Source organism: Colletotrichum chrysophilum (genome assembly GCF_026319265.1).
Source record: "Colletotrichum chrysophilum strain AFK26 chromosome Unknown scaffold_51, whole genome shotgun sequence".
Classification (NCBI taxonomy): domain Eukaryota; kingdom Fungi; phylum Ascomycota; class Sordariomycetes; order Glomerellales; family Glomerellaceae; genus Colletotrichum; species Colletotrichum chrysophilum.
This window is the reverse complement of record NW_026517338.1, coordinates 235,831-263,489: the sequence shown is the minus strand read 5'-3', so window position 1 is coordinate 263,489 and position 27,659 is coordinate 235,831. Positions and strand designations below refer to the sequence as shown.

Sequence of the window (27,659 nt, the reverse complement as noted above, 5' to 3'; positions counted from 1 at the left end):
TGTGTCCAATCCCGTTGGCTCGAAGGGCCTAAGATACAGAAGTTAGGTACTTGAACGTACTCCGGCGAGGGCAACGTGGGGCTTCACCTTAAACAGGCATGACAAGTCGAAAGATTGTCCTGGGTCGTTGAGCTTCCATCACTGACAAAGCTGCAAACAATTCTGTATCTTGTGCAATTGAAACATGCCGGATGACGCTCGTCGCACTTTATGAAGACCGTGTTAGCGGGTATCCATCTTGCCAGGGGCCACAATCCATTGCTAGAACCTCGCATTCGATAGGAGGAGGTAATCAGGAACGCGCATTCTTAACGCTGAAAGCCTCCACTATCTGTGCGCTTCGGCGGGTTCCAGCAGCACAGAGGGACTTGCCGCAGTGTCCTACCTTGACTTTGCGCTGCTTGCATTGGCGACAGCCGAACCGAGACTTTGTATGTGTCCGCCGAGTTGACATGATGGAGTGTAGGTGACGAGGCATGAGATGGGAAAACGAATGGGGGGTGCGCTTGAAGTAATACGAATGATCTCGGGTTCTCGTGCGTGGATCATCCCGAATCCGAATACTCGTATCGACTGCGCCCGAGTCAAATCACCGGAGCCAAGACCGCGTAGTGGACAATGCGAACCCGAGATATTTCGTGCAGACCAGGCCTATGAAAATCCACAGTCGGTGAACCGAAACTTTGTGCTGTCTGATCCAATAGGCTTCATCGACGGTACTCTTCTCTGACAAGCCAAGCATTTCTTAATGAACTACGACAGTCTCATCACAAAAGAAGTAATCAAAGTTGTAGGCAACCTGTAGTCTTAATATTTAATCCATAGGTCGAGATAAATCCTGAACACTTGTGCTGCCAACATTTGCTGTCCTAGGTATGTCACCAATCTTTCTCGAAGTCATCCTTCAGTATCTGCGCATTTGCTCCAACTCCCGCAGCGGAACCAGCACCCATAGCGACAGACACCTGCTTCACCTGTGTGGCACAGTCGCCAGCCGCAAACACGCCGCTTCTACTTGTCTCTTGCATGTAGCCCGAAATCGAGATATCTCCCGTTTGCGTAGTTTCCAAACCAAGTTGCTCTGCAAAATTACCGTTGGGGACCGTCTCGGGTTTGTGGAAAAGAAAGCCAAACGACGACGTTGTTTCATCCTCAAATTCAACAACTATTGAAGCATCGCTATTGTAGCCCAAGGTCTGAATTCTCCGAATCTTCCGGTCGTCCACTTTGAGGCCATGGATTTCGCCGGCTTCTTGCACATCGCTGAGGGTCAGGGATCCCGTACCATTGGTCAACAGGCATATGTTTGTCGAAAATTGCCGTGCAAGTTGACCGCATGAGATTGCGTTGGATAGCTTGATACTGCTGGTTGAAGTGAGAAGAACAGCTGCGTTGACGGCACCGAACTTCTCAAATCCTGAACGATGCATGCAGTTGAATCTGTCCATCTGTAAGTAATAAGAACGAGCTGTAGCCTTTGGGAGCACTCACATTCCCTTCCCCCAACATTCTTTGTATCCCGCGATATCTGGCAGCACATCACGAGTGCCCGTCGCCAAAATCACCTTTCTACTTTTCCAATACCGTCCGTTCTCATCTTCTACCTCGAAGACGGGGCCAGTCTCACGAATGGCCCTGGCTCCTGTCTTGGCAAACATGATTGTCTTGTACTTTCGTTGCAGCTCCGCCTTCAGTCCATTCCGGATCAAAGATGGATTATCTTGTTCATGAGCTCCGCCGATACGGGAGACGCTGTGCGCCCTCCAGTCTCCAGAGTCAAACACGACGGCGCTTCGAAGAACCCTTCCGAGATAGTGCCGCAGATAGACCCGCGGGACCGGCTCCAATAATGCAGACATCGAGAACGTTTCTGAGAACGTGTGGCGCCATCGTGGAGTCTGAGGCCATGGCTGCAGTGATAGGAAAGCCGAGTTTTAGAATATGCCGGTATGGTCGGGGAGAATGAGAAAAGGTCGGCGATGGTCAGGTAGATATTTGCAAGCGCTTTACTGGTTTGTACTGGGGTTGTCTCACGTCAGACGATCGATGAACCACGTTGTGAAGTAGATTAGGGGAGGATTGGACGTTCAGAACTTGTGGCGCTCTTCCTCAATATACTAGTCGGAGACTTATCTCAGTCTTGGCTGGTCACGTAGAGGGGCAACTACAAAACGTTCCGAACCGTTGGCTTATTGGACAATATGCTAACTACAAACAGAACACGACAAATCCTACCGATAACCGCTCTGGCTTTATTCGCTGCTAGGGATGACGTTGGATTTGAATGCGAACACGCTAATCATATTACTCCATCTAAGGTCCCGAAATGGTATGTGTTAGCCGTAGCTCCCATCATTTTCAGCAACCAAATGAGAATCCTCATAATCAAGTTCCTTCTGCTAGCGATTGAAGATATGGTGATGCCACGTGCTTCCTGTATTGAACATGGATAGATACGTGGAGACAAGATAGATATTAACATTCCAAAAGCTCATGACTGCATCATGGGATCGATATGTGCACTGTCCTGAAGCTTCAAAATGCCAATGAGCCTCCTCACTTCGTCTATGATGCGAATGCATGGTGGACGATCAGCACCGCTCGCGTATTGAGCATAATCTTGGCTTCGAGGATTGCTGTGCCAGCCCCTCTGGCGCTCTTCCAAGACCTCCAGTAAACCCATGAAAGAGCTCTTGCTTGCTCCATCCAAACCATAAATCTCCGTCTTGACAGCTTTGTTAGCTAAAATCATCCATTCTAGCGGATGCATCTGTATGCTGAACCCCGGTGCGCCAGATGGCGCATCTGGCGGTGAAACGACTCCGTCCGACCCCAAGCCCTGGAATTCAATGGCTTTAGTCTGGTTGAGGCGAGTGGCTGTTGTTGCCTCGGATTCGATGGCCTCAAGCACAGAGCCGTACTGTCTTGCTATAGACATCATGAGGCCGCCTAAGAGTGACATATTCTGTGTGGCGGAGAGAAATCTCGTCGGACAAATCGGACAATGGATGATGTCTCTTGCCTTTACCATCATCCCTCTCAAGAAATGGAGACCTGAAGGGAACGTCATCTCCTCGTTCGCCTGCATCTGATCTAGCATAAGGTACAAGCTCGCGAGACAGGCGCACGAAGACTGATTGGAAGGAGCCGCAGTCGACCCAAGCGGAGTATTGTCGGGACTTGGAGCTGTTGTAATCAAGACTCCACCATCTTCAGATAAGGCGTCCAGTCCAGCTTCCGCCTGTTCTTCACAAAGGGTAGTGGTGCTTGAGATCGAATTGTTAGTCGCCCAGTTGTTTTGATCGGGAATTGAGTCCCCTGTATATGCGGACGAAGTTGGAGCCGATGTCGCTGTGGTGGACGTATGATCGGAACTGGGCCCGATTGCCGAGAGTTGCGTCCAACTAGACGGCTCCGATGTACCCGCCTGCCGGTCATCCATCGGGGTGGGCACGCCGCATGCGCAGATCTTCCGCCGCGGAGGCCGGCCAATTGGTTTTTGGATGGAATAAAAACACTCTGCTCCAAATCTTGCACATCTGCCGCACTTCGGTCCTTTCCCATCACACCTCACTTTCTTCTCTCCTATCGGGTCGAGGATCAGTTCATGTTTAGCGCCGTTTTTAACGAGGCGAGATCCACTTACTGCACCGGTCGCAAGATGCACGCTTGGTCGCGGGAACTTGTTCAACTGGTGTCGACTTCATTATGAATTCGCTTGAGTATGTTCAACGGCGTTCATTCTGTAGCCCGGAATGAAATTCAAAGGAGGAAGGATAGCTACAACCTCGAATTTGGCAACCAGATGACAGTCGCGGAGACTTAAGTGTGGTTTCATTCGACACTGGCTGCTGTGGAGTGAGTTTGAGCAAGTTGTGACCAATGATAGCGACGGAAAGTGTCCGAGGTCATCTGGCGCAGGGATGACTCGCGTTCAAGGTTTGGCATCTGAGAGCTTCGAGCACTGACGGCAGCTTACAGGAAAGGAGGCTGAAATGGCAATATCGCCATGCCATGCAAGCAAAGTATGTAAGGCTGTGGTTAGGACTCAGAGTGCTTATCACATCAAGTTCATGTTATTTCAATCAAGAGTTGCTGAAACTGACCCGCCAAAATTCTAGCAACGAGTTGACGTTGAATAGAACTTCCTAGTGCATTTGCGTTGGCTCAGGACGTGAAAGATCTCGTGAATGCTGACACGGATCCCTTTCATTTTTAACGGAGCTACTCGTTTGAGACTTTGACCACAGAAGAAGCACCATATTTACTACCTACTGTTGCTTTTCTGTATTTGCTATCATCAGTACCTTGTCTGCCGGCTTTAGGACTGAGTACCACTCAGAGTGGTCGGGCAACTCAACTTCAAATGCCTCGGCTGCTCCGCTGTGACAACCCAAATGAATTACCCAGTTGAAAAATCTTCTCAGTCGTATTATTTGCAGAGGTCGCCGCTTGTAGATACATTTTTCTATTCGAAAATGCATTTACCGTCAGGCATCTTTACCAGGGCTTTCAGCGATGACATGGATGGTTCCACCGGGCAACGTTAGCGACGAGTCTGCCAGGTCGTTTAACGACACTTGCACTTTTTTTCGATGATTGCATCCACTTTCAGAACCCCAAGAACGAAATCGTTTGGCGACAAGGAAAAAAAGCAGCGCGTCCCCATATGTGATGAGATCAATAGTCTCGTACGATGTCTCATGTGCCCACACTGTTGGGGGTTTGAAGCCTGCCTGGGCACACCGAATTGTCTTAGCCACCCCATGGACGGGGCTGAGAATGGTGAAAGCTGACTGGAATCGTCATCTGAAAAGAAAGGGTGTGTCTCGCTAACCCTTGGGGTCTCAATTGTAGAGCAAGGTTGCATCCCTATCACCATCTTCAGCTGGACCCCACCCACCAATAGGGCCCCAACACTACATCACAGCCTCCTTAGTCCGACTTGGCCGCCCACTTGCTGCAAAATGCAAGTGTTGTCTAAGCTAGGAGATATCTCGCGATCGCTAGACAGCCTTGAAGATTTTAGACCAAAGATTTGATATAAAAAGCATGCTTGACATCCGCAATTTTCCAGCTTTGAGAAGCGCATACGCAACAACAACATTGTTCCTTCCTCAACACATCAACATGTCTCTTTCAACTCTTCACTATGACCCCGAATTTGCAGCAGTTCTCTCGGGTGTAAACATTCCTCCTCCCCCCGCAACCTTCAAGGACGTATTTGAATTACGGGAATGGGGAGACAGTCTGCTAGAGGGCCTCGGCTTCGGAATGCCCATTCCAGAAAACGTTCTTCAAACCATTATCCCCTTTGAGAGCCACGACGGGACGGTTCTCAACATCACACACTTTTCCAACTCCAACAAGCCCAAAAATTCCACGCAACAACCTGCAGTATTCTACGTCCATGGCGGAGGCATGGTGGCAGGGAGCGTCGAGCTGTATGCTCCCAACATTGCCAATGCTGTTGACTCTTACGGGCTGGACTTTTTCGCTGTGGACTATCGTCTCGCGCCAGAGCAGCCAGGTCCCAAGCTTACCGAGGACGTCTACTATGGCCTCAAATACCTCTCTGACCACGCCAAGGAGTACCACGTTGACAACAAGCGCATCGCTATCATGGGTGACTCCGCAGGCGGCGGACTTGCGGCTGGTGCCGCCCTACTAGCCCGAGACCGCGCCCTAAGCCCTCCCATCGCGAAGCAGGTCCTGATCTACCCCATGCTAGACGACAGAACACGGCTACCTGAGAACTCTGCTTATACCCAATTCCTACTGTGGACTGAAAACGCCAACCAGCTAGGTTGGAGCTCCGTTTTGGGCGAAGGAGTAGCCGGGAACCCGAAAGCCAATGCCTCGATTTATGCCGCGCCGGGGAGAGCCAAAAACCTGAGAGGTCTACCACCTACCTACATTGACGTAGGACAACTGGATCTCTTCATGTTTGAAGACATTGCCTATGCCAACAAGCTAGCTGAAGCAGAGGTTGAGGTTGAGCTCCATATTCTGCCTGGACTGCCCCACGCATTCGAGTTTGCATCCAATGCTACTTTGGTGAAGCAAGCACTTCAGTCCCGCAAAAGAGCTTTGATGCAGGTGTAGGCTCGGTGTCAAATTGACTGACCCCCAGGAACATCACATAAGAGCAAAGATCATGTTACTTAAGGACCGATGCCGGCGAACTCACAGGGATAGCAAAGTCTCACTCGTCTTCATTCAATTGTAGGAATGATTAGTACTATTATAAACAACCGAGATATCTGTCTAGCCACATTCTCTTTTCATGATAAAAGACCAGATAATGCATATAATTATCACGACGCTCTTCCGTCTCGAATTTGTGTTCTGCCATACGTGCGTTGAAAAACCGAGCCATTTATTCTCAAAGAAGCCCCATGTGGTAAGTAAGAAAATGGCCGCGGACAATGCTCCATTCGCACCGCGCCCAGACTGTGTAGGCCGGGTTTTGGTTTCTCACCTAGCGCGGGTGTACACTCAATTACCTACATAGGTTTAAGTCATCCATAGTTAATTCCAACGTAGATCACTGTTCTGCGGAGTTTTCGTATCGCTCTCTGCGGAGTTGATCGTGTTCGCGACTGGCGGAGTTGGGTGCGGAGTAGCGGGGTATCGTCGCTGTGCTACCCACTAGAGGCCAATCAGTACCAGTTGAGGCCGTCTGGTGTCAGCTTACTTCGGGCTTTGATGTTTCAGGCAACGGAAGGAAGAGGCTTGATGGATCAAAGTGAAGGCGCTGGAACATACAGGAATACTCCCTAGATCTGTGTTATGGGAACCGAATACGGCGTTGGACTATAAATACACTTACAGCAACCTGTAAGTTCGGCAATAAATCCCATCATTCACTTGGATCCCAACGTTCATCACAACTCAAATCATTCAAAAAGCAAGTCTTCGAAATAATATTCAAGATCCTCAATCTTCTATTACATCCTCGCTTAAAGTCCTATCAACATGGTTTTCACCAGCATGGTTCTCGCTTGCCGGAAAGACGGTATCTCGCACGACGAGTTTGAGAGACGATACGAGCAACACTTAGTTCTGGTGGAGGAATTGTGTGGCAACGCGATGCCCCTGAAGCACACCAGATACTACCCCCAACACGGCGGAGCAGATGACAAGCCCATTGTCCTTTTCGGAAACAACAAGGAGATGAAATACGACGTCATCGTGACAATCGAGTTCGAAGACGAGGCTGCGTGGCAGAAATTTGGCGCCATACTGTCCGAGCCGGAGGCTGCCGCAAAGATCGCGGCTGATGAGGATGGGTTCTGGGATAGAAACCAGATGCACGTGTTCAACGTGGGAGGCGTCAAGGTTTGGGAGAGGAAATGATTGCCCGGCTAGTTCTGCTGCGACGCTCACGTTCGCGGGAGTCATGTCAAGGAAGATTTTACCGCCCCTGAAGTTGCAAACTTGCGCCTTGTGTATCTTGGAAGGACTTCTGTCATCACCGTTTTGCACGCCAGTCAATCAACCCCTGGTTGTAGGGATTCATAATTGAGAAAGCTTCATCTCACTGACTTGCGGCTGTCTATATGTGTGATTATTGTGTCTGACTCTTTGTATGATTGATTTATCGTTGAGCTACGTCTTCAGTTAGATGCCGCGGCGGACTCTCTGTTGGCCACACTGCCGCTCGCCCGTGAAATGTGGGAAAACCCATTGACCCCATTGGTCTTCATACCTTCCACCTTTCCCTCATCTTCAGGGATGAACTCTTCCACCACTTCCTCACTGGGTCCATAACCTCCACCGCCTGGTGTCTGCACGATAATGCGATCACCAGGGTTCATCATCACCGTCGCCTTTCCACCCAAGCTGATTGTTCTCACGGTGTTGTCGGTATCATCCTTCCGAATCCAAAGGTTGACTCCCCGTTGACCCTCCTCGCCACCAGCCATACCATATGGCGCGATGACACGTCGCTCTGACAGAATGCTTACTTGCATTGGCCTGCGGAACTCGATATCACGAACACAGCCATCGCCACCTCGTCTTCGGCCGAGACCACCACTTCCCTTGCGGATAGAGAACTCATGCAACAACACGGGGTAACGCTTTTCCAGTACCTCTGGGTCGGTAATGCGCGTGTTCGTGACGTTCGTGTGTACTCCTGATTGGCCTTCCCAGTGGGGACCTGCACCAGCACCGCCAGCAATCGTCTCGTAGTATCCGAAGCCCTTGGTGACTTGCCCATCCTTATTCGTGCCGCCGTAGCCAAATGTCAAGTTATTGCAGGTACCTTGGCTGGCAGCTGCAGCACGGAATGCTTTGAAGATGAGGTCGACGATGCGTTGAGAGGTTTCGACGTTGGATCCAACGGTTGCAGCCTTGAGACTAGGTGACAAGAGGGTGTTTGGTGGACAGTAGATCTCGATGGGTGCCAAACATCCTTGGTTCAGGGGGATATCTGAAGAGATCATACAGCGCATACAGTAGATGATGCCAGAGTACATGACAGCTGAGGGTGTGTTCTGCGAAATCAGGTCAGCCTTTGCCGCCATAAATCCTTACAGAGCAGACTCACCAGGTTGTTCAACGCCTCCGGTCCGGTTCCCGTGAAGTCGAATTTGGCGGATCCGTCCTCTCCATTGATGGTCACCAGCAGAGCCAGCGCCGTTCCATCATCCAGGTAGTCAATAGCTTTCAGGGGATGTCCGCGGAACCGGCGGCTGAAGGTCTTCAGCAAGGCCCGGACGCTCTCCTCGGCATTCTTCTGAATCGCTTCCATGTAGAATTCAACCACCGGCCACGAGTATTGTCGGACGAGATCTTGGATTAGGTAGATACCCCGATTGTTAGCAGCAACTGAGGCCTTCAGGTCGGCGATGTTGTCTCGCAATGTCCTCGTTCCACTGCAGCCAGGATACTGCGCAGGCTTTACGTAGAGCTCCTCTACCAAGCCCTCCTCATTGAAGACTCCTCTATCGACCATCTTGAAAGACTCAATAGCAGCACCTTCTTGCCAAAGCTCTGTGGAGTTGGGTGGCATTGAACCGGCAAGGATGCCTCCAATGTCAGCGTGGTGACCTATCAAGAGTTAGCAATTGGCTTATACGAACGAAGCCCATAGATCAAACCTCTGTTTGCCACAAAGAACATAATTCTCGTCGGGTTGTCATTGTCGTCAAAGACTGGCGTGATGACAGTAAGATCTGGCAGATGAGTTCCTCCGGCACAGGGGTGGTTAGAGAGAATGACATCTCCGGGCTTCAGGCCATCTTTGCCGTATTTCTCCGCCTGATACCTGATCGCCGTGCTCATTGAGCCAAGATGACCGGGAATGTGGGGTGCGTTAGCAACAAGTCCGCCGGATGCTGAAAAGATTGCACAAGAGTAGTCCAGTCGCTCCTTGATGTTTGTGGAGATTGAGGTCTTTTGAAGAGTTCGCCCCATCTGCATTGTGTTAGAATTGGCCTTGCAATTACTGTCAGTGGCGGTGACGTACCTGCTCTGCGATTGACATAAGACGGTGACCAAAAACAGACAACTTGATCGGGTCGACCTCATCTGTTGACGTTGTTTTCTCTTCTCGGCTGACCAGGTCAATGACCAGATGTGAGTCCAGCACGACGGCATGGCTGTCTTGATCCAAGATAATCGTCTGAGTCGCGTCAAAAATCACTGCAGGGCCCTGGACTTTGCTCAACTTAGCCAAGTTGTCAATGTGGAAAACAGGCGCATTCGTCCAGCCCAACTTCTCGAAGTATATCCTCTGAGTCTTCGCATTGGTTGCATCGGCGTGAGGGAACTGTTCTGAGCCTGCCATCTGTTCAAAAGGGTTCGATAACGGAAGCTCCATAGCCTTTCCGACACTACGGACTCGGACGTCGTCAACCAGGGTATCCCTCTCCTGGCTGAAACCAAACTCCCTATGATGACGGGTGACAAAGGCTGCGGCGAAATCTCCATCCTCTGGTTCGGGGATCATAAGGGCTGTATCGCTGCCCCGGTACCTCATGTTGAGGAACTTCTCGTGAGACACTCGATGAGCCGGAATTCCCTGAAGCTCAAGGTCCTTCGTTCCTTGCGAAGAGACGGACGCAAAACGCTGAGTCAATCGCTCCTGAGCTTCCGGTCCATACGTCACGGCTTCCGGCTCTTGGCGCTCAGCGACAATATCAGCAAGTGCCATACCAAACGCTGACAGAATACTGGAAAGTCGGTGGATCAGCACGCGATGAATGCCGAGATCTCGGGCAATGGCAACGGCGTGCTGGCCTCCTGCGCCACCGAAGCAAGCAAGATTGTGCGCCGACGCCTCGAAGCCTCTGCTTTCGCTCAAAGTACGGATTGGTCTCGCCATTGTGGCGTTGGCAACCTGAATGAAGCCCATCGCAACTTCCTCCGGCGTGAGCTTGTCGCTGCCATGCTTGTCCCGGTTGACCTGGTCCGTGAGCGCGAGGAACTTCTCTCGGACGGTGTCGACATGAAGTTTGCGGGGGAAGTACTCGGGCAGAATTCTACCAAGGAAGCAGTTGGCGTCCGAGATCGTCAATGGGCCCCCGTTTCCGTAACACGCTGGGCCCGGATATGCGCCGGCAGAGTCAGGGCCGACTTTGAAGAGACCACCGTTCCACTCTAAGATAGACCCACCACCGGCAGCAACAGTGTTGACATCCAGCTGGGGACATTGGATAGGGACTTCGGCAACGGTGCTTTCAAAGACGTGCTCAAGCGTTCCTCCATAACGGGAGACGTCAGTGCTGGTTCCTCCCATGTCAAACCCAAGAACCGGGGTTCCCTCCTTTGCATCATAGCAAGTCTTCGCATATCCAATGACACCGCCAGCGGGGCCGGAAAGAATGGCGCGAAGACCGGTGAAGTCACTGAACTTGACCAGACCGCCATGCGATTGAGAAAGCAAAAGCTTGTTTCCGTCCTCATTCATCAGCTCGCCCTTGAAGCCCTTTCGGAAGCTGTCCAGATAGTTCTCCGTGATGGGTGATAAGTAGGCGTCGGCGGTGGCGGATTGAGCACGAGGAACGATGTTGATCATGGCCTGAAGTTGAGAAGACAATGAGACCTTGAAGCCCATCTCTCTAGCGATTTCGCCAATCTGTAGTTCATGGTCTGGAAAGTTGTAAGAGTGCATCAGCGCGATGGCCAAACTGCGATAGCCCTCATCCCAGACGGCTTGCAAGTCTTTCTTGACGGCGTCTGCGTCCGGCTTCTTGATGCACCTTAGCACCTCACCATTGACGCCGGTGAAGAGACTTGTGTCTGAGGCTGTGTCGATCACGGGGGAGTCCGGATCTTCTGAAGAGCCTTCGACGGTGATTCTCTCATCGACTTCCACGACCTTCTCATAAAGGCGATCCAGTTTCTTCACAGCTAAATCGAACAATCGTGGTCGGGCCTGGTTTCCGATAATGAGAAGGTCTCCGAATCCTTTCGTAATCAGCAAGGCAACTCTCTCGCCCTTGCGCTCGAGTAATGCGTTCGTGGCGACAGTTGTTCCCATGCGTATGCTCTCAACCGGTGCCAAGTCTAGTTGGGTTCCCTTGGGGATTGACGATCCTGTGGCAGTTTCCAAGATGCGCCTGATGCCCTCGGTAGGAGCATCGTCATATTCATCTGGACATACAGACAGAAGCTTGAAGACGAGGTCTTCTTTATGACCAGGAATTCTTGCCCAGCTAAAACGAGTTGCGTGTTAGTTGATCGCGCCTCCCAAGCTACAGAGGTGATGTTGGCTGCTTGCTAGGGATGAACTCACAAATCGCAAAACGTACCGCCTCTGTCTATCGCAATACGAACTCCCTCTTGGGAGATTGCTGATGGCATCTTCAAAGTTGTTCAATAGTGTTGAGCTTGATAGCATCTGCTCAAAACAGCATCCTGCACTCAATTCTCCATGCCTTGTCCTATATTCGATATAAGTCAACTTCAACTCGGCTTCAGCATCATTGTGCCGAGACTCGATCGGCAATGCTTGCCGGCTTATCGAAGCTAAGTCGGTTTGTCAAATGAAGTGCCGATCGAATCTGATAACAGCTGATAAGGATCGGATGAGCTACCCCGGCGACCCTGCGCCAAGTGAGCCTTATCATCTGCGCCACCCTAGCGTGTAGGGCGATAAACAGGCATCAACAGATATGAGGATTGCCGTGGCGCGCCCGCCAACTAGGGGGGATAATAGTTCTCCAGACCTGCTGTTGAGTTGTGCATAGAGATATATCTACAGTAAATGCCGACTTCGGCTTCTTGACGATGCGACGCCAGTTTCCATCTTTGGTCGGCTGCAGGACTGGATTACCACAATGAGTGCAGACAAGCAACTCGACATCAAGACCGGCAGCAGCCAGGATGGCCAGGGTAACGATGTTAGCGAGGGCCATGAGGTTTCTGCCTATATCGACCCGGTCAAGGAGGCTAAGATGATGCGAAAATTCGACGTAAGGAGATTCGTGTCTCGTTACGTGTGTCCATGCTGACCTATTTACCTGTAGATCTGGGCGATCGGTGGCCTCGGAATCCTGTACATGTTGGCCAACCTTGACAGGCTAGTCGGCCATTAACTACTACATCTGGATTCGCAATAGCTAACAGATTGACAACAGGAGCAACATTGGAAACGCGCAGATCGCCGGCCTCCCAGCAGACCTTGGTTTGACTGGCAACCAATATGGCACTGCTGTCACCCTTCTCTACGCTACATATGTGCCATTCGAGGGGCCCGTTGCTATTCTACTCAAGATCATTGGCCCCAAACACTTGCTCACCTTCTGTTGTCTCGCTTGGTAGGTTGCATCCACATGCATTCTAGAAACACGCGAATAACAAGAGCGATCTTCAGGGGTATCGTTTGCTTAGGCACCGGCTTCGTCCATAACTGGCAAGGACTCTACGCTTGTCGTATGCTTATTGGCTTCTTTGAAGCTGGCCTCATTCCTTGCATCAATGTTTACATTGGGATGGTGTACAAGAAGTCTGAAAGGGGCAAGAGGTTGGTTGCACCGAACTTGCTGATGTTCATTTGGCTCATCATCGCTCTAGATCGTCTATCATCTTTGCCTTCAGTGCAATTGCCAGCGCCTTCGGTGGCATTTTCGCATATGCGTTGACTCAAATCCGAACCGGAACATACTTCTCGACATGGAGAGCCCTCTTCATCGTCGAAGGATGCATGACGATTGTCATCGCTCCGCTCTTCTGGCTGTTCTTCCCTGCCACATCAAAGGACGCCTGGTTCCTGACGCCCGAGGAGAAGGAAATGATGAAACTTCGCTACGACTTGGAGCCATCTTTTGGTATTGATGAAGAGTTCAGTTGGAAGGCTGTCATTGATGGCTTGATCGATCCCAAGTTCCATCTCCAGTACGTCTACGATGTAACTTGAAGCTTCTCGTTCACAAAGCTAACAAGTTCAATAGCTGGATCTTCCAGTTCGCTGTCGACATCTCCCTATACGGTTTCACAACATTCCTCCCAGCCATTGTCAATGGCTTGGGTTACACTTCGGTTACCGCGAACCTGATGACTGTTCCCATCTACGTCTGGGGCCTTATCACTTTCCTCTTCACAGCCTACATGTCCGACAAGACTGGAAATCGCGGATACTGGATCGGTGGTCCTCTTGTCTGCCTCATCATCGGATACGCGTTGCTAATTTCCGTTGATAACTTGGGTGTCAGATATTTTGCCTGCTTCGGTGTGTTCCTCCGTGCCAAAAACTTCTCAATGCATCGAACCTTGCTAATTTAAATGAACAGTTGCTGTGATGGGAATTTACCCTACAACAGGAATGAGTCTGATGGTGAGTGGAAATCCTGCGTTGACCATCAACAGATGCTAATCAGTTCAACAGTGGCTCAGCGACAACGCCGCACAACACTTCAAGAGAGCCACCATGGTTGGTGGTGCCCTGACCCTTGGCAACACTGCTGGAGTTGCAGTGGGTCAAATCTTCGTCAGCTCGGACAAGCCCCGATATATCCGGGGATTGTCTATCGCTATGGGTCTCGCGGCAGTCGCATTGGCGTGTGTTGCCGCTCTCATGATAGGAATGCATATTGTAAACAAGAGGCGCGCAGAGAGAATCAGGAAGGCGGAGGAAGAGGGGTCTCCTCTGCCGAGCATCCCCGAGAAGGGAGACTTCGATGTGTACTACAAGTACACTCTGTAATCATAAGCTGTTGTCTGTCGAGCCTCATTTTCGTTTAAACACTTTCAAATAATTAGCAATGACTTTAATGCGAAAGTTTTCAAAAGAAACTCCAACAGAGTATTGCTTTCAAGCTGTCATCTTCAGGAAAGAAACAAAGCCCGAAGATTGGGTTGCATGGACTAACGATAAACAGCCCATGGCGCGCGTTAGCGATGATAGGGGTAGATACAGGGGAGATAGGCCCGGCACTTTCTTCCAATAGCAGCTGTCGTTCCTTATCATGGTTCGTTCCCCCGCAACAACTGGGGTAAGGATGCGGATCTAAATACCAGATCCACTCCAACAGTAGTCTCCACGCCGGATTCTCTCCATTTCGCTGTTCAATGTTGTCGAAAAGCTATGGTAGGTCGGAGTCATGGCATCGCCTAGTGAGTCCTCGGGATTGCGTGCTTCGAAGCGGCTGAAACGCAGCGTCGTAGCTTGCCAACGATGCCACGCTCAGAAGATCAAGTGTACCGGAGGCACTCCGTGCAGGGCCTGTGACAGGTCCAATGATATCGCTGCTTGTCTTTATCCAGTCCGCGAGAGAAAGATCTCAGTCTTGGAAAGGTAAGCTTTGCCAAGACATTTTGAAGATTTAAGCTCATTATTTGCAGCTACATAAAACAACTTCAAGACGAGAATGAGGAGCTTAAGCGGAAGACATCTCTCCCATCTCAGGCTAGTCCGTCAGCAAGCCAGGTGTCGGACCAGATCGTGGTCAACACAGAAGCTCACGAAGAAAAGGAGGAGGAGGAAGAAGAGATCTCCACCGCTGAAGTGGTCCATCCCGTCATTGAACAGCGGATATGTGATCCTGCAGCGCCACGGCCAGTTTATGTCGGCGCTGCCGCGTTTACTGCCTTCGCCAACATCTTATGGCACGATGGCCCTACACCACCACGGAACGTCAAAGTGTTCAAACATCCAACCCTTCAACGCGCCATCAAGACCGACTACAAACTCCCGAACTACACATACGCCAACCTTCTTGTCCAAGTTGTCTTGAGATTTATCGGAAGTGATTACCACTTGCTGAAGAAGAAGTCTTTCTCTCAGAGAGTGGATCGGCTCTACGGCCCCGCAACGGAGCAAACTCCGGACACCATGTTCCTCTGTCGGCTGTTCGCAGTCTTTGCCCTCGGTGAGCTGTATCTCAAAAAGTCGACAAGTCAGCGAGAAGTGCCAGGTGCGAAATTCTTCTTGCAATCAGTGTCGCTATTTGAGGAGTTGTACGAGGAACCCAACATAGAGTACATCGAGACTCTGCTCCTGATGGTGAGTCGCTGATTGAAATGGCCCTGATTCCAAGTGATCTAACATGGGCGCAGTGCTTTTACTCGCATGCCTTGAACAGACAGAACACGGCATACACATATGCGGGCATTGCGTTACGACTGAGTGTCACTATGGGTCTTCACAGGAACATCACGTATGACCCAAAAACGCCCCCAGTTGAGATCGAAAATCGGCGGCGCGTCTGGTGGACCGTATACACCTTCGATCGTCTATGCAGTGCAAAGCTGGGCCATCCGGTGATGATCAAAGATGAAGATATCGATGCCCCATTTCCCTCATCCGACGGCCTTTCTGCCGAGGAGCAGGAGGAGTTCGTGGACGCGGGTCAACTCATCGCCAACATCAGATTGGCCCGCATCACTGGTCTACTTCTAGATCACACTTACAAAATTCACTCGCCCCACGAAAAGACCTTCGTCAGCAACGTCCACAGAATTCTCACGAGTCTGAAGGAATGGGATGCGACACTGCCTCCTGAATTGGCTCTCGACCACAGCAGAACCCCCTCGTACAGCACAAGGGCAGTCGCTTCTTTGCGACTTCACTTCAACCAGGTATGTTACGATTGAAGTCGAGAATAATACTAAATACTGACGACTTTACTTTTTAGTGCGTGGTATTGACAACGAGGCCTATCCTCCTCTTTCTTTTCAAATACTACATGCGCCAATCTCAAACTCCGTCATCGCCATCATCAGAGTCTACGAAGGTGCTGCCGCCAATGACAATTGCCTTGGGAGAGGCCTGTATATATGCTGCTAGAGCATCCAATCGACTCCTGAAGCAGCTCTGGGTGGATGGGGCCATCGCAACCTTCGGATACTTCGATGCTCACTTCATCTTCTCATCCACTATCATACTCATTCTCTCAAACATTCTGAACCCAAACGATGGCGACCGTAACTCCGTCGACTTAGCGTGCACGCTGCTGCAGTCCATGGCCGACGACGGTAATCTCCCAGCCGCCGAACTTCGCGACCGACTAGCAACACTCAAGGAGGACCTCGAGAGCAAGTATGCCACTAGCAGCTGCCAGGTTACAGGTCCAAAACAAGGGTACATGACAGCTGCTGGTACCTTCGCCGCGCACGTTGCCCCGACCTCGAGTCGGCGAAAGGGCGACCCCAATAGATCGCAGACTGGCCAGACACCCTCGACAACAACAAGCCCCGCAGCTGAGGTCTCCTCGGTCGGTAGAGCTCCCTTCGATGATCCCTTTATTCAAGACTTCCTGGGCCAGCCATACTCAGAGTGGAGTCCGAGTGCTTTTGACATTACGAATGATGAAATTGGCGTTTCTTCTTTGGCTTGGGATATCAGAACGACGAATGACATCTAATACGTACGCGGTCTTTGGAGTTGAGGAGCTCTCATGATGTTTCAACTCAGGAAACTACGTTCCATCTCTATATTTATATCGTATTCAGACTTTATTTACCGCAGTCACCTTGGTCTTGTCGCCGAAGAACCACTCTTCAAGGTTCGTGAGCGTGATTTTGTCAAAGTTGTTCCAACTCGTTCCGGAGCAAACACCAATGTGGGGCAAGAGTGTCGTGTCGTAGTTCTCCTTTAGCTTTGGGTTCAACGTGGGCTCGGCCGCATGAACATCAAGACCCAAGCCAACCACGCGCCCTGATTTCATCGCATCCAGTAATGCGTCCTCGTCAATAAGGCCGCCACGTGCAATGTTCACGATACGAACCCCTTCTGACTTCATGATGCCGAATCGACTTGTAGACAGCATGTGCTTTGTTTCCGGTGTTAGTGGACATGCTAGGCAGATGCAGTCTGAGACTCTCAAGAGTGACTCAAGAGATTCATGGTAGACAGCCTCGGCACCAATTCTTTGGAGATCTTCCCGTGGTTTACGATTGTGATAGTGAATCTAGCGAGGCGTTAGCCATTGGTCTTCACGGCAATGCTTCCTATTAACTTGTGTTTACCTTCATGTCCAATGCTAATGCGGCTTTACGGGCAATGGCAATACCAATGTCACCCATGCCGACGATGCCCAGAATCTTGCCCGCAGGATCTACTGCCATAGTGCCTATGCGCCGACTCTCAAGCCATCGATCATTCCGCGCAAGATGTTCTGCGAGAGTGAAGTACCGGAATGAGTTCAGGATAAGGTGCAGAGCCGTGTTAGCCACAGCCTCTGTACATGTATCCGGGCAATTGGCGTAGGTGATCCCCCTTGCCGTGAGGGCAGGGATATCGGCGGCATCATAGCCATGGCCGCTGCAGCAGATGAGCTTGAGCGATGAAGGATATTTTGCGATAGCGGGTCCTCTGAAGAGTTGATGGGTTGCGAATTGCCCAGCTTTTAACCATCCTACCCGGACAATCGCATCGATGGCTGAGTAAGGTCCACCCGGGGCCAGCCGAGAGCAGAATTCTTCCTCGTCTTGACAGTCGTACTTGATGATGTTAAAGCTTGAGCGTATGCAGCTCCACTGTTCTGTTTCGGCACCTCGGACGCTCGATTCGACGAGTAGAATGTTAGGCTTGCTTGCCTTTTGGGATGTTATGCTCCCCATAGTTGCAGGGTTTGTGAGATGGTAAGGTGTGCTGTGCTCGTACCTCCCAAGCAACTCGGATTAGCTCCCGGCCTTATGTCACGAGCCGGAATGTCAGCGCTGGGGGGAATTACCATATGCCTATCGCTGTTAGTGGTGCTGCAATCTGGTCAGGTGCCGATAGCTAGGATGGCGGCTTTGGACACTCGGCACACACGCCGAGATCGGCAATCGGTATCGCTGCCGGTGCGGGGACTGCTGCTGGGCCCATTTCCGGGCCGCGAACGGCAACCAGCGCCGGTAGGATGAAGCAACAAAAGCATCATCACGTTTAAGACAGCTTATTGACGTCTAAGGAGCTGCGAAAGTCTGCAATTTGCTGTCCAATTTCATCAACACGGGCAACTCTCATATCCAAGATGACGAGCTCAAAGGAGCTTCCTCCGGTCGTGGAGTTACTGTCACAACTTATATCAGTCGAAAGCACCAGCGATGAAGAGCTTGAAGTTGGCATATTTCTGGAAGACTACATGAAAGGGCTCGGGTATACGGTCGAGAGAATTGCCATTGAACCGGGCTCAACACGACACAATGTCTACGCATATTTGGGCGCCGAACGGGAGGCGCGCATCCTGCTAACCTGCCACATGGACACCGTGCCGCCCCACATTCCGCTATCGATCGACTTAGACGCGGGAATAGTGAGAGGCCGTGGAGCTTGTGATGACAAGGGCCCTCTGGCCGCTCAAGTCATGGCAATCGAGGAGCTTCGAAAGGAAGGCAAGATCAAAGATGGAGACATCAGTTTTCTTTTCGTCGTGGGCGAAGAGAAGGGAGGCCCGGGGATGATCGCTGCCAACGACATGGGCTTAACCTGGGAGGCTGGCATCTTCGGAGAGCCTACTGAGGGAAAGTTAGGGAAAGGTCACAAGGGCCATGTTGTGTTCGAGTTGACGGCGACTGGAAAGGCTTGGTAAGTTAGGTTTCGTGGGAGTTTCAACGACTGGACGCGAGCTCTAACACGCTACGCAGTCACTCAGGCTACCCCCATCTAGGGAGTAACGCCATATCGTTGTTGATCAAAGCAATGAGCAAATTGGAAACGACGGATTGGCCCTTTTCAGATCTACTAGGTCCCTCGACCTTCAATATGGGCAAGGTTGAAGGAGGAGCCGGGTACAACGTCGTGGCTGCGGAGGCAAAGGCCTTGTGTGCGGTTCGTGTAGCTGCCGATCTACCCCAGATCAAGAAACAGATTGCGAGTGTTGTGCAAGAGTTTCCGGGAGTTGAAGTTGACTTCAAATTTGAATACCCCGAAACTCTATTAGACTTCGACATTGAAGGGTTCGAGTCCGCCCCAGTCAGTTACGGAACAGATGTTCCAAGACTCAAAGGGTCGCATAAGAAGGTGCTGTATGGACCGGGTACAATTTTGGTTGCTCATGGGAATGACGAACATGTCATCATCGACGAATTGTTGGAAAGCGTCGATGGATACAAAAAGCTTACACTACATTTTTTGCAATGACCAAACTATTTCCAATACCATCTTCTATCCAGGAAAGGCAATGGCTAGCCATCATAGCAAGCGTACCAGTTGACCCAGGTGACTGGTAATGCTTCCTATTTGTTAAGACCGAAGAGGGGTGTCTGCAATTCTTGTACTTGGGTGATTTTCAGTAGCATTTGAACAATATTTTGCCGTGGAAACATCACAGCTTCTTGTGACTGCCTGCGGTGACTGATTCAGATATCGTTCTCCAACTCAACTCCCAATGCCTTGCTGACTGATGCCTGCAACGAAGTAGGCATGGACTTTCTTACATCCCTAAATAGCGTTACTCTATCGTCCTCTGGAATCGCGTGGAAAAAGTCGTTGACAGCGACGACCATGTCTTGAGCGTTGGCCTCCATGACAGTATTCCACCCGCCAGCGTATCCGAGCCTCTTGATCAAACTGACCAGATTCCTCCCCGTTCAACTGCGGTGACTTAACCTCCTATAGTAGTCCTCATCATACTTCAAGCGAGTGAGGAGTACGACCAACGGCGAGCATGCAATGGTACTATGGTCGTCAATTGCCAGTTTTGCACCTTTCTCAATGAGTAATTCAATTAGGCGAAAGTCATCTTGAACGTCTTCAGAGCTAGTTGAGCTGATCAAAAAGACCAACGCCAGGGTTCCGACGGGGCATTGCGATAGAAACTCGACACCCTTGTCGCCAGGATGCAGCCATTGCGACGGGGCATCGGGGATACTCTTCGCGACGAGCTGGACCAACTGCGGGACATTCTCCCTCGGCAAAGGGCTGTCAATCTCAAATTTTTTGATATCAAAGAATTTCCTCAGATGTATCCCTTGATTCAGTTTGACGCCATTGGTGACGCATATAATGATGAAGGACGCCTGCATTTCAGCAAGAAAATGACGTTCCCATCCAGCTCCCACGAGGGAGGCTGCTTTCTCCGTGAGGTAAACGAATTCGTCTAGGATCACGAATGGAGTTTTCGTGATGGATGTGATCGAATATCTCATGTAATTTATCAAGTTTGCGTTGCCCGTTCTCGCGTAACTTCTCAAGGTGTAAACACTTTCTTCGTGCCTTGGCTCGAAGGCAAATGCTGCGAGTGAAAGCTTCAGGCTCGATTCATAGCGCACATGCCCGTCGTCGTCAACAGTTTCGATCCACATTATGTCTTTTACTTCTTTCATGGTGGCAGAGCAGCAGTCAGCGTCAAAAGCGAGGGCGAAGTCGAGGGCGTTGTAGTGTGACACGACGGCATCGTTGTCCACACGGAGTTGCCATGGCTTGGTCGCATCAGCCCCGTGAGACAGCAATTACACGACCATGGACTTGTTCTTCGCCGCAATGGCATGGTGTAGCGGTGTCGCGAGATTGTCATCTAGTCTGTCGATGTCCACACCCCATTCTCTCGTCAGGTATTTGACTAGAGACCTGTTGCCGAATGCCGCTGCAACGTGAATTGGGTGTATGTCCTGGACGAAGGCTTTCCGGGCTGGATCATGAAACCAGGCGAAAGGTTTATGCTGGTCACCATGTTCGGTTGCTTCGCTATCTTGTAACTCTGTGAACTCCTTTGGGTACGAGGCGGACCCAACCGGTACCATCAGATTGCGATTGGCCCCAGCTATGAGTAGAAGCTTGGCAACTGAAGTATGTCCACCGTAAATTGCGTGGTGTAGAGGTGTCCAAGCAGGGTGATCGGACATTGGGTGGCGATGGTCTGCGACCGGCCTGGGTACTGGTACACGACTCCCCACAGGCCTGCAGTCGCAGATAAGTCTGCCAGCGGCGTTGATATCTACCCCCTGCGCAACAAGCCATTTAACAACATGGCAATGGCCCTTATGCGCTGCCAGATGAAGAGGTGTGGCCCAGCAAGCCTGGGGTGGGAGATGTTCCCGGAGTGCGGACGCCCATCTGTGTTCCACTTCTTCTGTTGGGTCTGCGAGATAGAAATCCTGGAGTCTTGCACCATACTTGGCTGCGACCTGCAGAGTTTCCAGATTGCCCTAGGCAGCGGCGAAAATAGTGATCTCAGAGGCCCAATGTTTGACAGCAGCACGGTAAAGCTCGGCTTGGAAGATGCTATGAAGGTAGCGATTGACCCGTGCAAGGGCTGCCGTCCTGGTCTTTGATCTGCTGCGAAAGTGTCGGGCTATCTCGAGCCATAGCTCCGGAACAAGTAGGGAAGCTTCCACCATGACTGTTCTGGCGATGACGCGTTGCCGTCGTGGTGAAAGGGGTCGGTGTGAACTGAGTTGCCGTGAGTGCACATGGGCTAGGGTTATTGTCAGCAAGTTCTGCACGAATCTCATATGACGGTCGTACAGTTGGAAATCTACCCTCGAAGAAGTAGAATATTGGCGGATCTAGGTGAATGTGGCCACCGTACGCAAGGGTGGTCAATTGGAACCTGGCCCAAGATGTTGATCGTTCACGTCGTCAGTAGAGAATGTGAACTTATTAGGGGCAGGCACGGATAAATGGCGGATCAGTGGGGCCTCTTGCGTGATCCAATTGGATTGCTCTTTTGGTGGCTTGGGACCTAAGCAGTGCTAGCGGCCCTTCAACAAGGACGTGTGTTTCTTGTACAACAAGCCTGTGGATTCTTGTAGTTCAATTTGAAGTCGAGGCGACTGCAAGCTCTACCCTATATCAGTGACGATAGCATGAAACATAATTGTATATTGCTTTTTGAACCGTCGGGTCGAAGCCTTCGTCGTACCCATGCAGCAGTTTACCGCCTGCTGGGATCCCTTTTCGGACTGTTTAGCGTTGATGGTAGCGAAGGCTTAGACACATGCAGAGTTGAGATCACGACCACGGATGGAATTAAAGGCTTTGGTAATCCAGTTTGTCACTTAGATTATATTCATGGATCAAGACATATCAAGAGTAAAGTAGTTGGAACTATCGATTGATGGCAAACGTCTCACTTCTTTACTCGGAGCCCGAGTTTACCGCATGCCGCCAGCATTGACCGGGTTCCCCGCAATTTTTAGCACCGAATGTCGCCTATGAGCTCCCTAAAATCAGTGCATTGAAAAGAAAAGATATGCCACTCTACTTTCACGTTTCCAATCACAAGCGTCAAGTAGCTCGTCTTGAGAGCACCCACCATGGCCAGTATGTCATCATTAAACTCTGGGCTTGTGTCCGAAGTCACCACTCCCGGTTCCAGATCTCGAAGAGGGTAAGACATCTCATCCAACTGCTTGAGCAGCACCGAGGCTCCGCCCTGCAAAGTGCCTTGGCACATCACAAAGGTGGATACGGCTGCGGTTCCCCTTTCCCGCCTATCTTTCTGACCCCTAGTTGATGGGATAAAGCTCTCGAGAACTGATGTGCTCCAGGTGTTGGACGTGTAAGAGGCGCCGTAAAAAATGCGACGAGATCAAGCCGAGCTGCAACCGATGCGCACATGCAAACATTGCATGCGAAGGTTATGAGACTCGATTGACCTGGGGCTCATCGAGCGGAACGACTTCCAAAGCCGGCATCATCCTCAAGCCAGTTCGCCCGCAGAGCTTGAGTAGAAGGGTCGCACAACAGCGAAAACAGTGGGTAGAAAGCGTGCAGACTATATCTGACAGTGGTAGTTCGGACACTACATCACACGAGGATCGTCAAAGCTCTTCTATGACAGCCTCAGACAAGTCGAGAAGTCCGTCTGACAAGGGTTTGCTTCCAGCAGTTGATGGCACGATAACAGAATTGCTGGTCGATCAATGTATGCTAGTGCCATTTAATGGAACTTTCTACGGGCGGCTGACTTCGATAGTCTGCGAAAGCGGATATCTGACTTTGACCGGAAGGTCTGGCGACGGAGGACTCATGAAGTCAGACATTCTACCCATGAGAAAGACTTCGACCTCGCTCTGCAATACCTTCGCAGCATATCAGGCGAGCCTGACCAACGAATACAGGCATCTGATGCCGGTTTATCTACAGCTTGGTATATCGGGTTACATCAATGACCTTCAATCCCCAGACAACCTTCATCGAGACGAAATTCTTGCCACGGGAGTCCTCTTATGTAGTGTTAGCGTAAGTTTCGATGAATTATCCTCTACTTGTGATAGAGTCTAACGATTGCATGGTCAGATAAATGGGCTATACAAGTGGACTACCTTACTCAAAGGACTTCATACCGTGTTACAGCAGCGAAAGCTTTTAGAGACAACCACTCAATCGCCCCTCGTCGGTCATCTGATCGAAGTCATCGCACTTCTTGATGTTCCACATTTTACGTTAAACCGGAGCACGGAGTCGCTAAAGATATGGCCCGCATACTTTGCTCAGCGTCATTTGACGGGAGTCCAAGAAACCTCTGGCCTGCCGTACTCTCTTCTAGACCTCATCTGCAATATGGACTCTCCCGACGCTGAACAGAGACTTCGCAACTGGCCTGGAGAGCTGTGCCGTGAACTTGTCCAAATTCACTTGTGGGAAGCCTTCCGCACTGCGGCAATACTCCATTGTAGCGCCTTACGGCCTGCGACAGAGAATGAGGAGAATAGTGCAGCGGCGGGGTTTGGCGACGAGCTTCTTGAGATGAAGGCATTGGCTGCCTGCCAAGCTGTCATCGACTCGAAGGGTGACTCGTTCCCTGGTGTGCCACACCTAGCTGCTGCACTTATGTACCCCCTCTTCATAGTGTGCCTGTCCACTAAGCAGGACACTGTTGCTCGGTCTCTTTCGCGAGATCTCTTCTCGGACATGGTCAGGAGATGGGGAGATCACGAAATTAGCCTTGCTTGGGACATTGTCGTCGAGGTTTGGCAGAGGTCTACAATGCAACCAGGGGTTTGTCGGCTGAAGTTGGCGGAAGACTTTGTCGCAGAGCTGGACATTGAGATGTATTTGTACTGAAGGTTTTCTGTTGTTTCTCAGAACTTCACGGTCTACGATATGTTACAGTCGTTGGATACATGTACTCAGCGCAGGATTTGTTAACAGGTTACGCCAGCTTCAAACTTTCAATACGTAGCATGGCACAAGATCAGTTCCAATCGCTGTCGATTATCCGAGTCTAAGGTAACGGTCTCGACCACAAACTCTGTGTCAAGTGATTTCTAAAGGATGCAGGCGATTTTCGTCCTCTACCATAGGTATGCGAACGTTCGGATCATGTTTGAACAACGTTCGACTATCACGTCAGGAGCTATCCGCGCCACACCTTAGGTATTATCTCGAAAATCTGACAGCTTCGGGTAGGAATGCTGCTTGAGCCTCAATGGTCTCAGCAACCAGCCAAATCATCGCCGTGCATGGCGTTTTTGCCCGATTTGCTGTGTTGTACTTTGCGGGCCCAATCGAATCCTGGTCATGAATGCAGCAATCTTACTTGAATCGCTCTCTCTGGGCAAGAAGACTTCCTCCTTCGGTAAGCTTACCATCCCAGACGTCTGCCACCTACAACTCCTTCCCGTGCGTAAGCTTATCATACGTAGTCAACGACACGAACAAGCTCATTTGTCCGTGAAACGCCCAGGCTGAAGCTTCCGCACTTCGGGATTGGCTTGAACTACGTGTCGGTCTGCCGGATGCTGTCGCGGAACACACACTCCGGCGGTATCGACGAATTCGATCAATAACCCCGAGCTTTATCAAAATTCTCAGCGTGCAACATCCGTATTGGTGCTCTGTTTGTCGCGATAATCATCGCAGATTGCGGCGCAGCCACAGGGTTCCGTCCTTCCTTACGGGCGTACTGGGGGCGGCCGTCACGTACGTTGGTCCGGCCGTGGTGCTGAATGGGTTTGTTGGCGCCACATGCAACGTTCTGTTGGTGCTTCACGCGGCCCCAATGTAGCATTCGAGGGCGAGTTTGCGGCGACAAACAGTCTTTGCCGCTGCCGTCGGCGTTTTCGGCTCGCCCCGTTAAATGTCTTTATTTTTAAAACTTAGTGTTGCAATGTGCGTCCGCCGTTGGTTGCTTCGCTGGAACATGGGGGTCTGCGGCTGTGGCTCGACTGGGGGCGGCGGGCTGCAAACTGCATGTCGACAATCTGTTGGTGTTGGTGAAATGTGAGGATCGAGCCGCCCGCCCCCATTCATCACAGATAACAATGCGACGCCTCCCGTGTCTTCGACGGCAGCGGATTTGGTATATTTGCCTGGTGTAGACACCTGACTTGAACGTTTCTTGTGCCACGCTTGTCTTCAGCCTACAACATCCAAAGCACTCTTTGCTTCTTCTGGTTGTGTAGTCATTCAATCAAAGTCTTCCTCTTGTCTGTTTCGTTCCAACATGGAGACTGAACGGAAGCCCACGCCAGACCCTGTCGATGACACCGAACGCGCGAGCACCCATGTTGGCAGTGTGGCACCTGAAGCCAAAGACGTGGAAAGCGTCACTTCAGAGAGCAATCATCCCAGAGAAGGTTGGCCAGCGTGGCGATGGCCGTGTATTCAGGGTGCATTCTGTCTGGTTGGACTGCTTCTTGGTCAGCATTATTTCCATTAATGGCCAGAAGGTTTCGTACAAGACTAACACAAATCACTCGACGGATAGGCTACGATGTCAGTAACACGGCGAACATACAGCCCCCGATCTACGAGGCATTCGGCCAGGTCCATCTCCTGTCATGGGTTGCCATAGCTTACACAGCCATGAACGTCGCAACGGTCCCTCTCGCCCGCAAGATTGTCGTCCTTGGGAACCTGAGGTACCAGGTTCTCGGATATTCTCTCATCTTTTTCATCGGCTCTACAGTGTCGGGCGCAGCTCCAAACATCAACACGGTGATCATCGGTCGTGCAATTCAGGGAATCGGAGGAGCCGGGCTATACCAATTGTGCGTTTTAAGTCAACCACTCCAGAACCCTACCGTTTGATGCTGAGACTGTTTCAACAGGAGTATCATCATCAACATGACTTTGACTACACCTACGGAGCTCCCACGGACACAAGGCCTCTTAGCCGTGTCCTGGGCCATTGGCCTCACGCTGGGTCCCGTTATCGGCGGTGCCTTTGCCGAAAATCACAAGGCTACATGGAGATGGGTGAGTATTTCTTCACACGGAGAATGACCGTAAAAGATCTGATACGTTCACATAGGCCATGTACATCAACCTCCCCATGCTAGCCATCATCATGGTCTGCAACCTCCTAGCCCTGCCGAACATGCACGCACCCGGCGCGTTGCCCGTTATCGAGGGCTTGCGCGTTGTTGACTGGACGGGCGTAGTCCTCCACGTAGCGTCTTTCATCTTGCTCTGCTCGGCCCTCATCTTCAGCGGGTCCAAATGGGAATGGTCATCGCACTCAGCCATTATCGCCTGGGTGTTCGTCGGTGTCATCTACCTCGCCTACGCCTTGCAGCAGAAGTTCTGCTTGCTCACCGACAAGACACATCGCAACATCTCCGCCGACCTCCTGAAGAACCGAGCCGTCATCCTCGTCTGCCTCGCCACCTACGCCGTCGGAGGCAGCTACGGGATCGCCCTGTACTACACCCCCCTGTTCTTCGCCTTCACCAAGGGCTTCGACCCCGTCGATGCAGCTGTCAGGCTTCTCCCGTTCATCTTCACCTTCATCTTCTTCACCATTGTCATGGCGGGCATGATCCCCGTCGTCGGCAGATATGCGCCTTTCTATGTCATTGGCGGTGCCCTGACCATCATCGGAGGCGCCCTCCAAGCCCAGATTACAGCCACGACCTCAGAGAGCCGCGTGATGGGCGTGAGCAGTCTCATTGGGGCAGGAGTCGGTTGCATGTGGCAGACGGGAGTATCAGTCATGGCGCAAAGCGTGCCCGCACACAGACGACTGGATGCTACTGCACTCTTCATCATGTTCCAGCTTGCGGGTGTCTCGGTGACTTTAGCTCTTGCCGGCTGCATCTTCCAGAACATCGGTTTTGATAAGCTGAAAGACTCGCTCGACGGGCTGGGTTTCAGCGACCACGACATCCGAGAGGCGCTGGCTGGACTCGACTCCAAGATCTGGAGTGATGCTGACCCGCGGGTTGTAGGAGCAGCTGTGAGTGACGTCGCAGATGTGATCGCCAATAACCAGTATCTCATTGTGGCCTGCGGGATCGTTGCCCTGGTCAGCGGTTGTCTCATGAGTTGGGAAAAGTTGGACTTTGGTAAGACCAAGATAGCCAAGTGATGTGGTTCAGTGCTGTTTGGTGTT

General features: G+C 51.2%; 8 protein-coding genes across 8 annotated transcripts; 6 read left to right on the top strand and 2 right to left on the bottom strand.

Annotated features, from left to right (window-relative positions):
* Positions 1–5,130: 5,130 nt before the first annotated feature.
* COL26b_006770 (uncharacterized protein) lies at positions 5,131–6,105 on the top strand (the record flags this gene model as incomplete). Its single annotated transcript, XM_053179581.1, has 1 exon — positions 5,131–6,105. The coding sequence occupies one exon, from the start codon at positions 5,131–5,133 to the stop codon at positions 6,103–6,105; it is 975 nt and encodes a 324-aa protein (XP_053036526.1).
* Positions 6,106–6,978: 873 nt separating this feature from the next.
* Positions 6,979–7,359, top strand: COL26b_006769 (uncharacterized protein; the record flags this gene model as incomplete). Its single annotated transcript, XM_053179580.1, has 1 exon — positions 6,979–7,359. One exon carries the CDS (start codon positions 6,979–6,981, stop codon positions 7,357–7,359), a length of 381 nt encoding a protein of 126 aa, XP_053036525.1.
* Positions 7,360–7,619: 260 nt separating this feature from the next.
* Positions 7,620–11,814, bottom strand: COL26b_006768 (uncharacterized protein; the record flags this gene model as incomplete). The annotated part of the gene is made up of 5 exons (XM_053179579.1): positions 7,620–8,501; positions 8,555–9,057; positions 9,108–9,423; positions 9,476–11,604; positions 11,763–11,814. 5 exons carry the CDS (start codon positions 11,812–11,814, stop codon positions 7,620–7,622), a joined length of 3,882 nt encoding a protein of 1,293 aa, XP_053036524.1.
* A 476-nt stretch (positions 11,815–12,290) lies between these two features.
* On the top strand, positions 12,291–14,155 carry COL26b_006767 (uncharacterized protein; the record flags this gene model as incomplete). The annotated part of the gene is made up of 8 exons (XM_053179578.1): positions 12,291–12,425; positions 12,480–12,514; positions 12,591–12,770; positions 12,827–12,976; positions 13,027–13,347; positions 13,404–13,681; positions 13,743–13,786; positions 13,838–14,155. 8 exons carry the CDS (start codon positions 12,291–12,293, stop codon positions 14,153–14,155), a joined length of 1,461 nt encoding a protein of 486 aa, XP_053036523.1.
* Positions 14,156–14,552: 397 nt separating this feature from the next.
* On the top strand, positions 14,553–16,814 carry COL26b_006766 (uncharacterized protein; the record flags this gene model as incomplete). The annotated part of the gene is made up of 5 exons (XM_053179577.1): positions 14,553–14,565; positions 14,716–14,746; positions 14,773–15,454; positions 15,508–16,029; positions 16,086–16,814. The coding sequence occupies 5 exons, from the start codon at positions 14,553–14,555 to the stop codon at positions 16,812–16,814; spliced, it is 1,977 nt and encodes a 658-aa protein (XP_053036522.1).
* Positions 16,815–16,898: 84 nt separating this feature from the next.
* On the bottom strand, positions 16,899–17,517 carry COL26b_006765 (uncharacterized protein; the record flags this gene model as incomplete). The annotated part of the gene is made up of 2 exons (XM_053179576.1): positions 16,899–17,360; positions 17,419–17,517. 2 exons carry the CDS (start codon positions 17,515–17,517, stop codon positions 16,899–16,901), a joined length of 561 nt encoding a protein of 186 aa, XP_053036521.1.
* Positions 17,518–18,410: 893 nt separating this feature from the next.
* Positions 18,411–19,053, top strand: COL26b_006764 (uncharacterized protein; the record flags this gene model as incomplete). Its single annotated transcript, XM_053179575.1, has 2 exons — positions 18,411–18,964; positions 19,047–19,053. 2 exons carry the CDS (start codon positions 18,411–18,413, stop codon positions 19,051–19,053), a joined length of 561 nt encoding a protein of 186 aa, XP_053036520.1.
* A 7,078-nt stretch (positions 19,054–26,131) lies between these two features.
* COL26b_006763 (uncharacterized protein) lies at positions 26,132–27,635 on the top strand (the record flags this gene model as incomplete). The annotated part of the gene is made up of 3 exons (XM_053179574.1): positions 26,132–26,316; positions 26,377–26,524; positions 26,580–27,635. 3 exons carry the CDS (start codon positions 26,132–26,134, stop codon positions 27,633–27,635), a joined length of 1,389 nt encoding a protein of 462 aa, XP_053036519.1.
* Between the last annotated feature and the right edge of the window lie 24 nt (positions 27,636–27,659).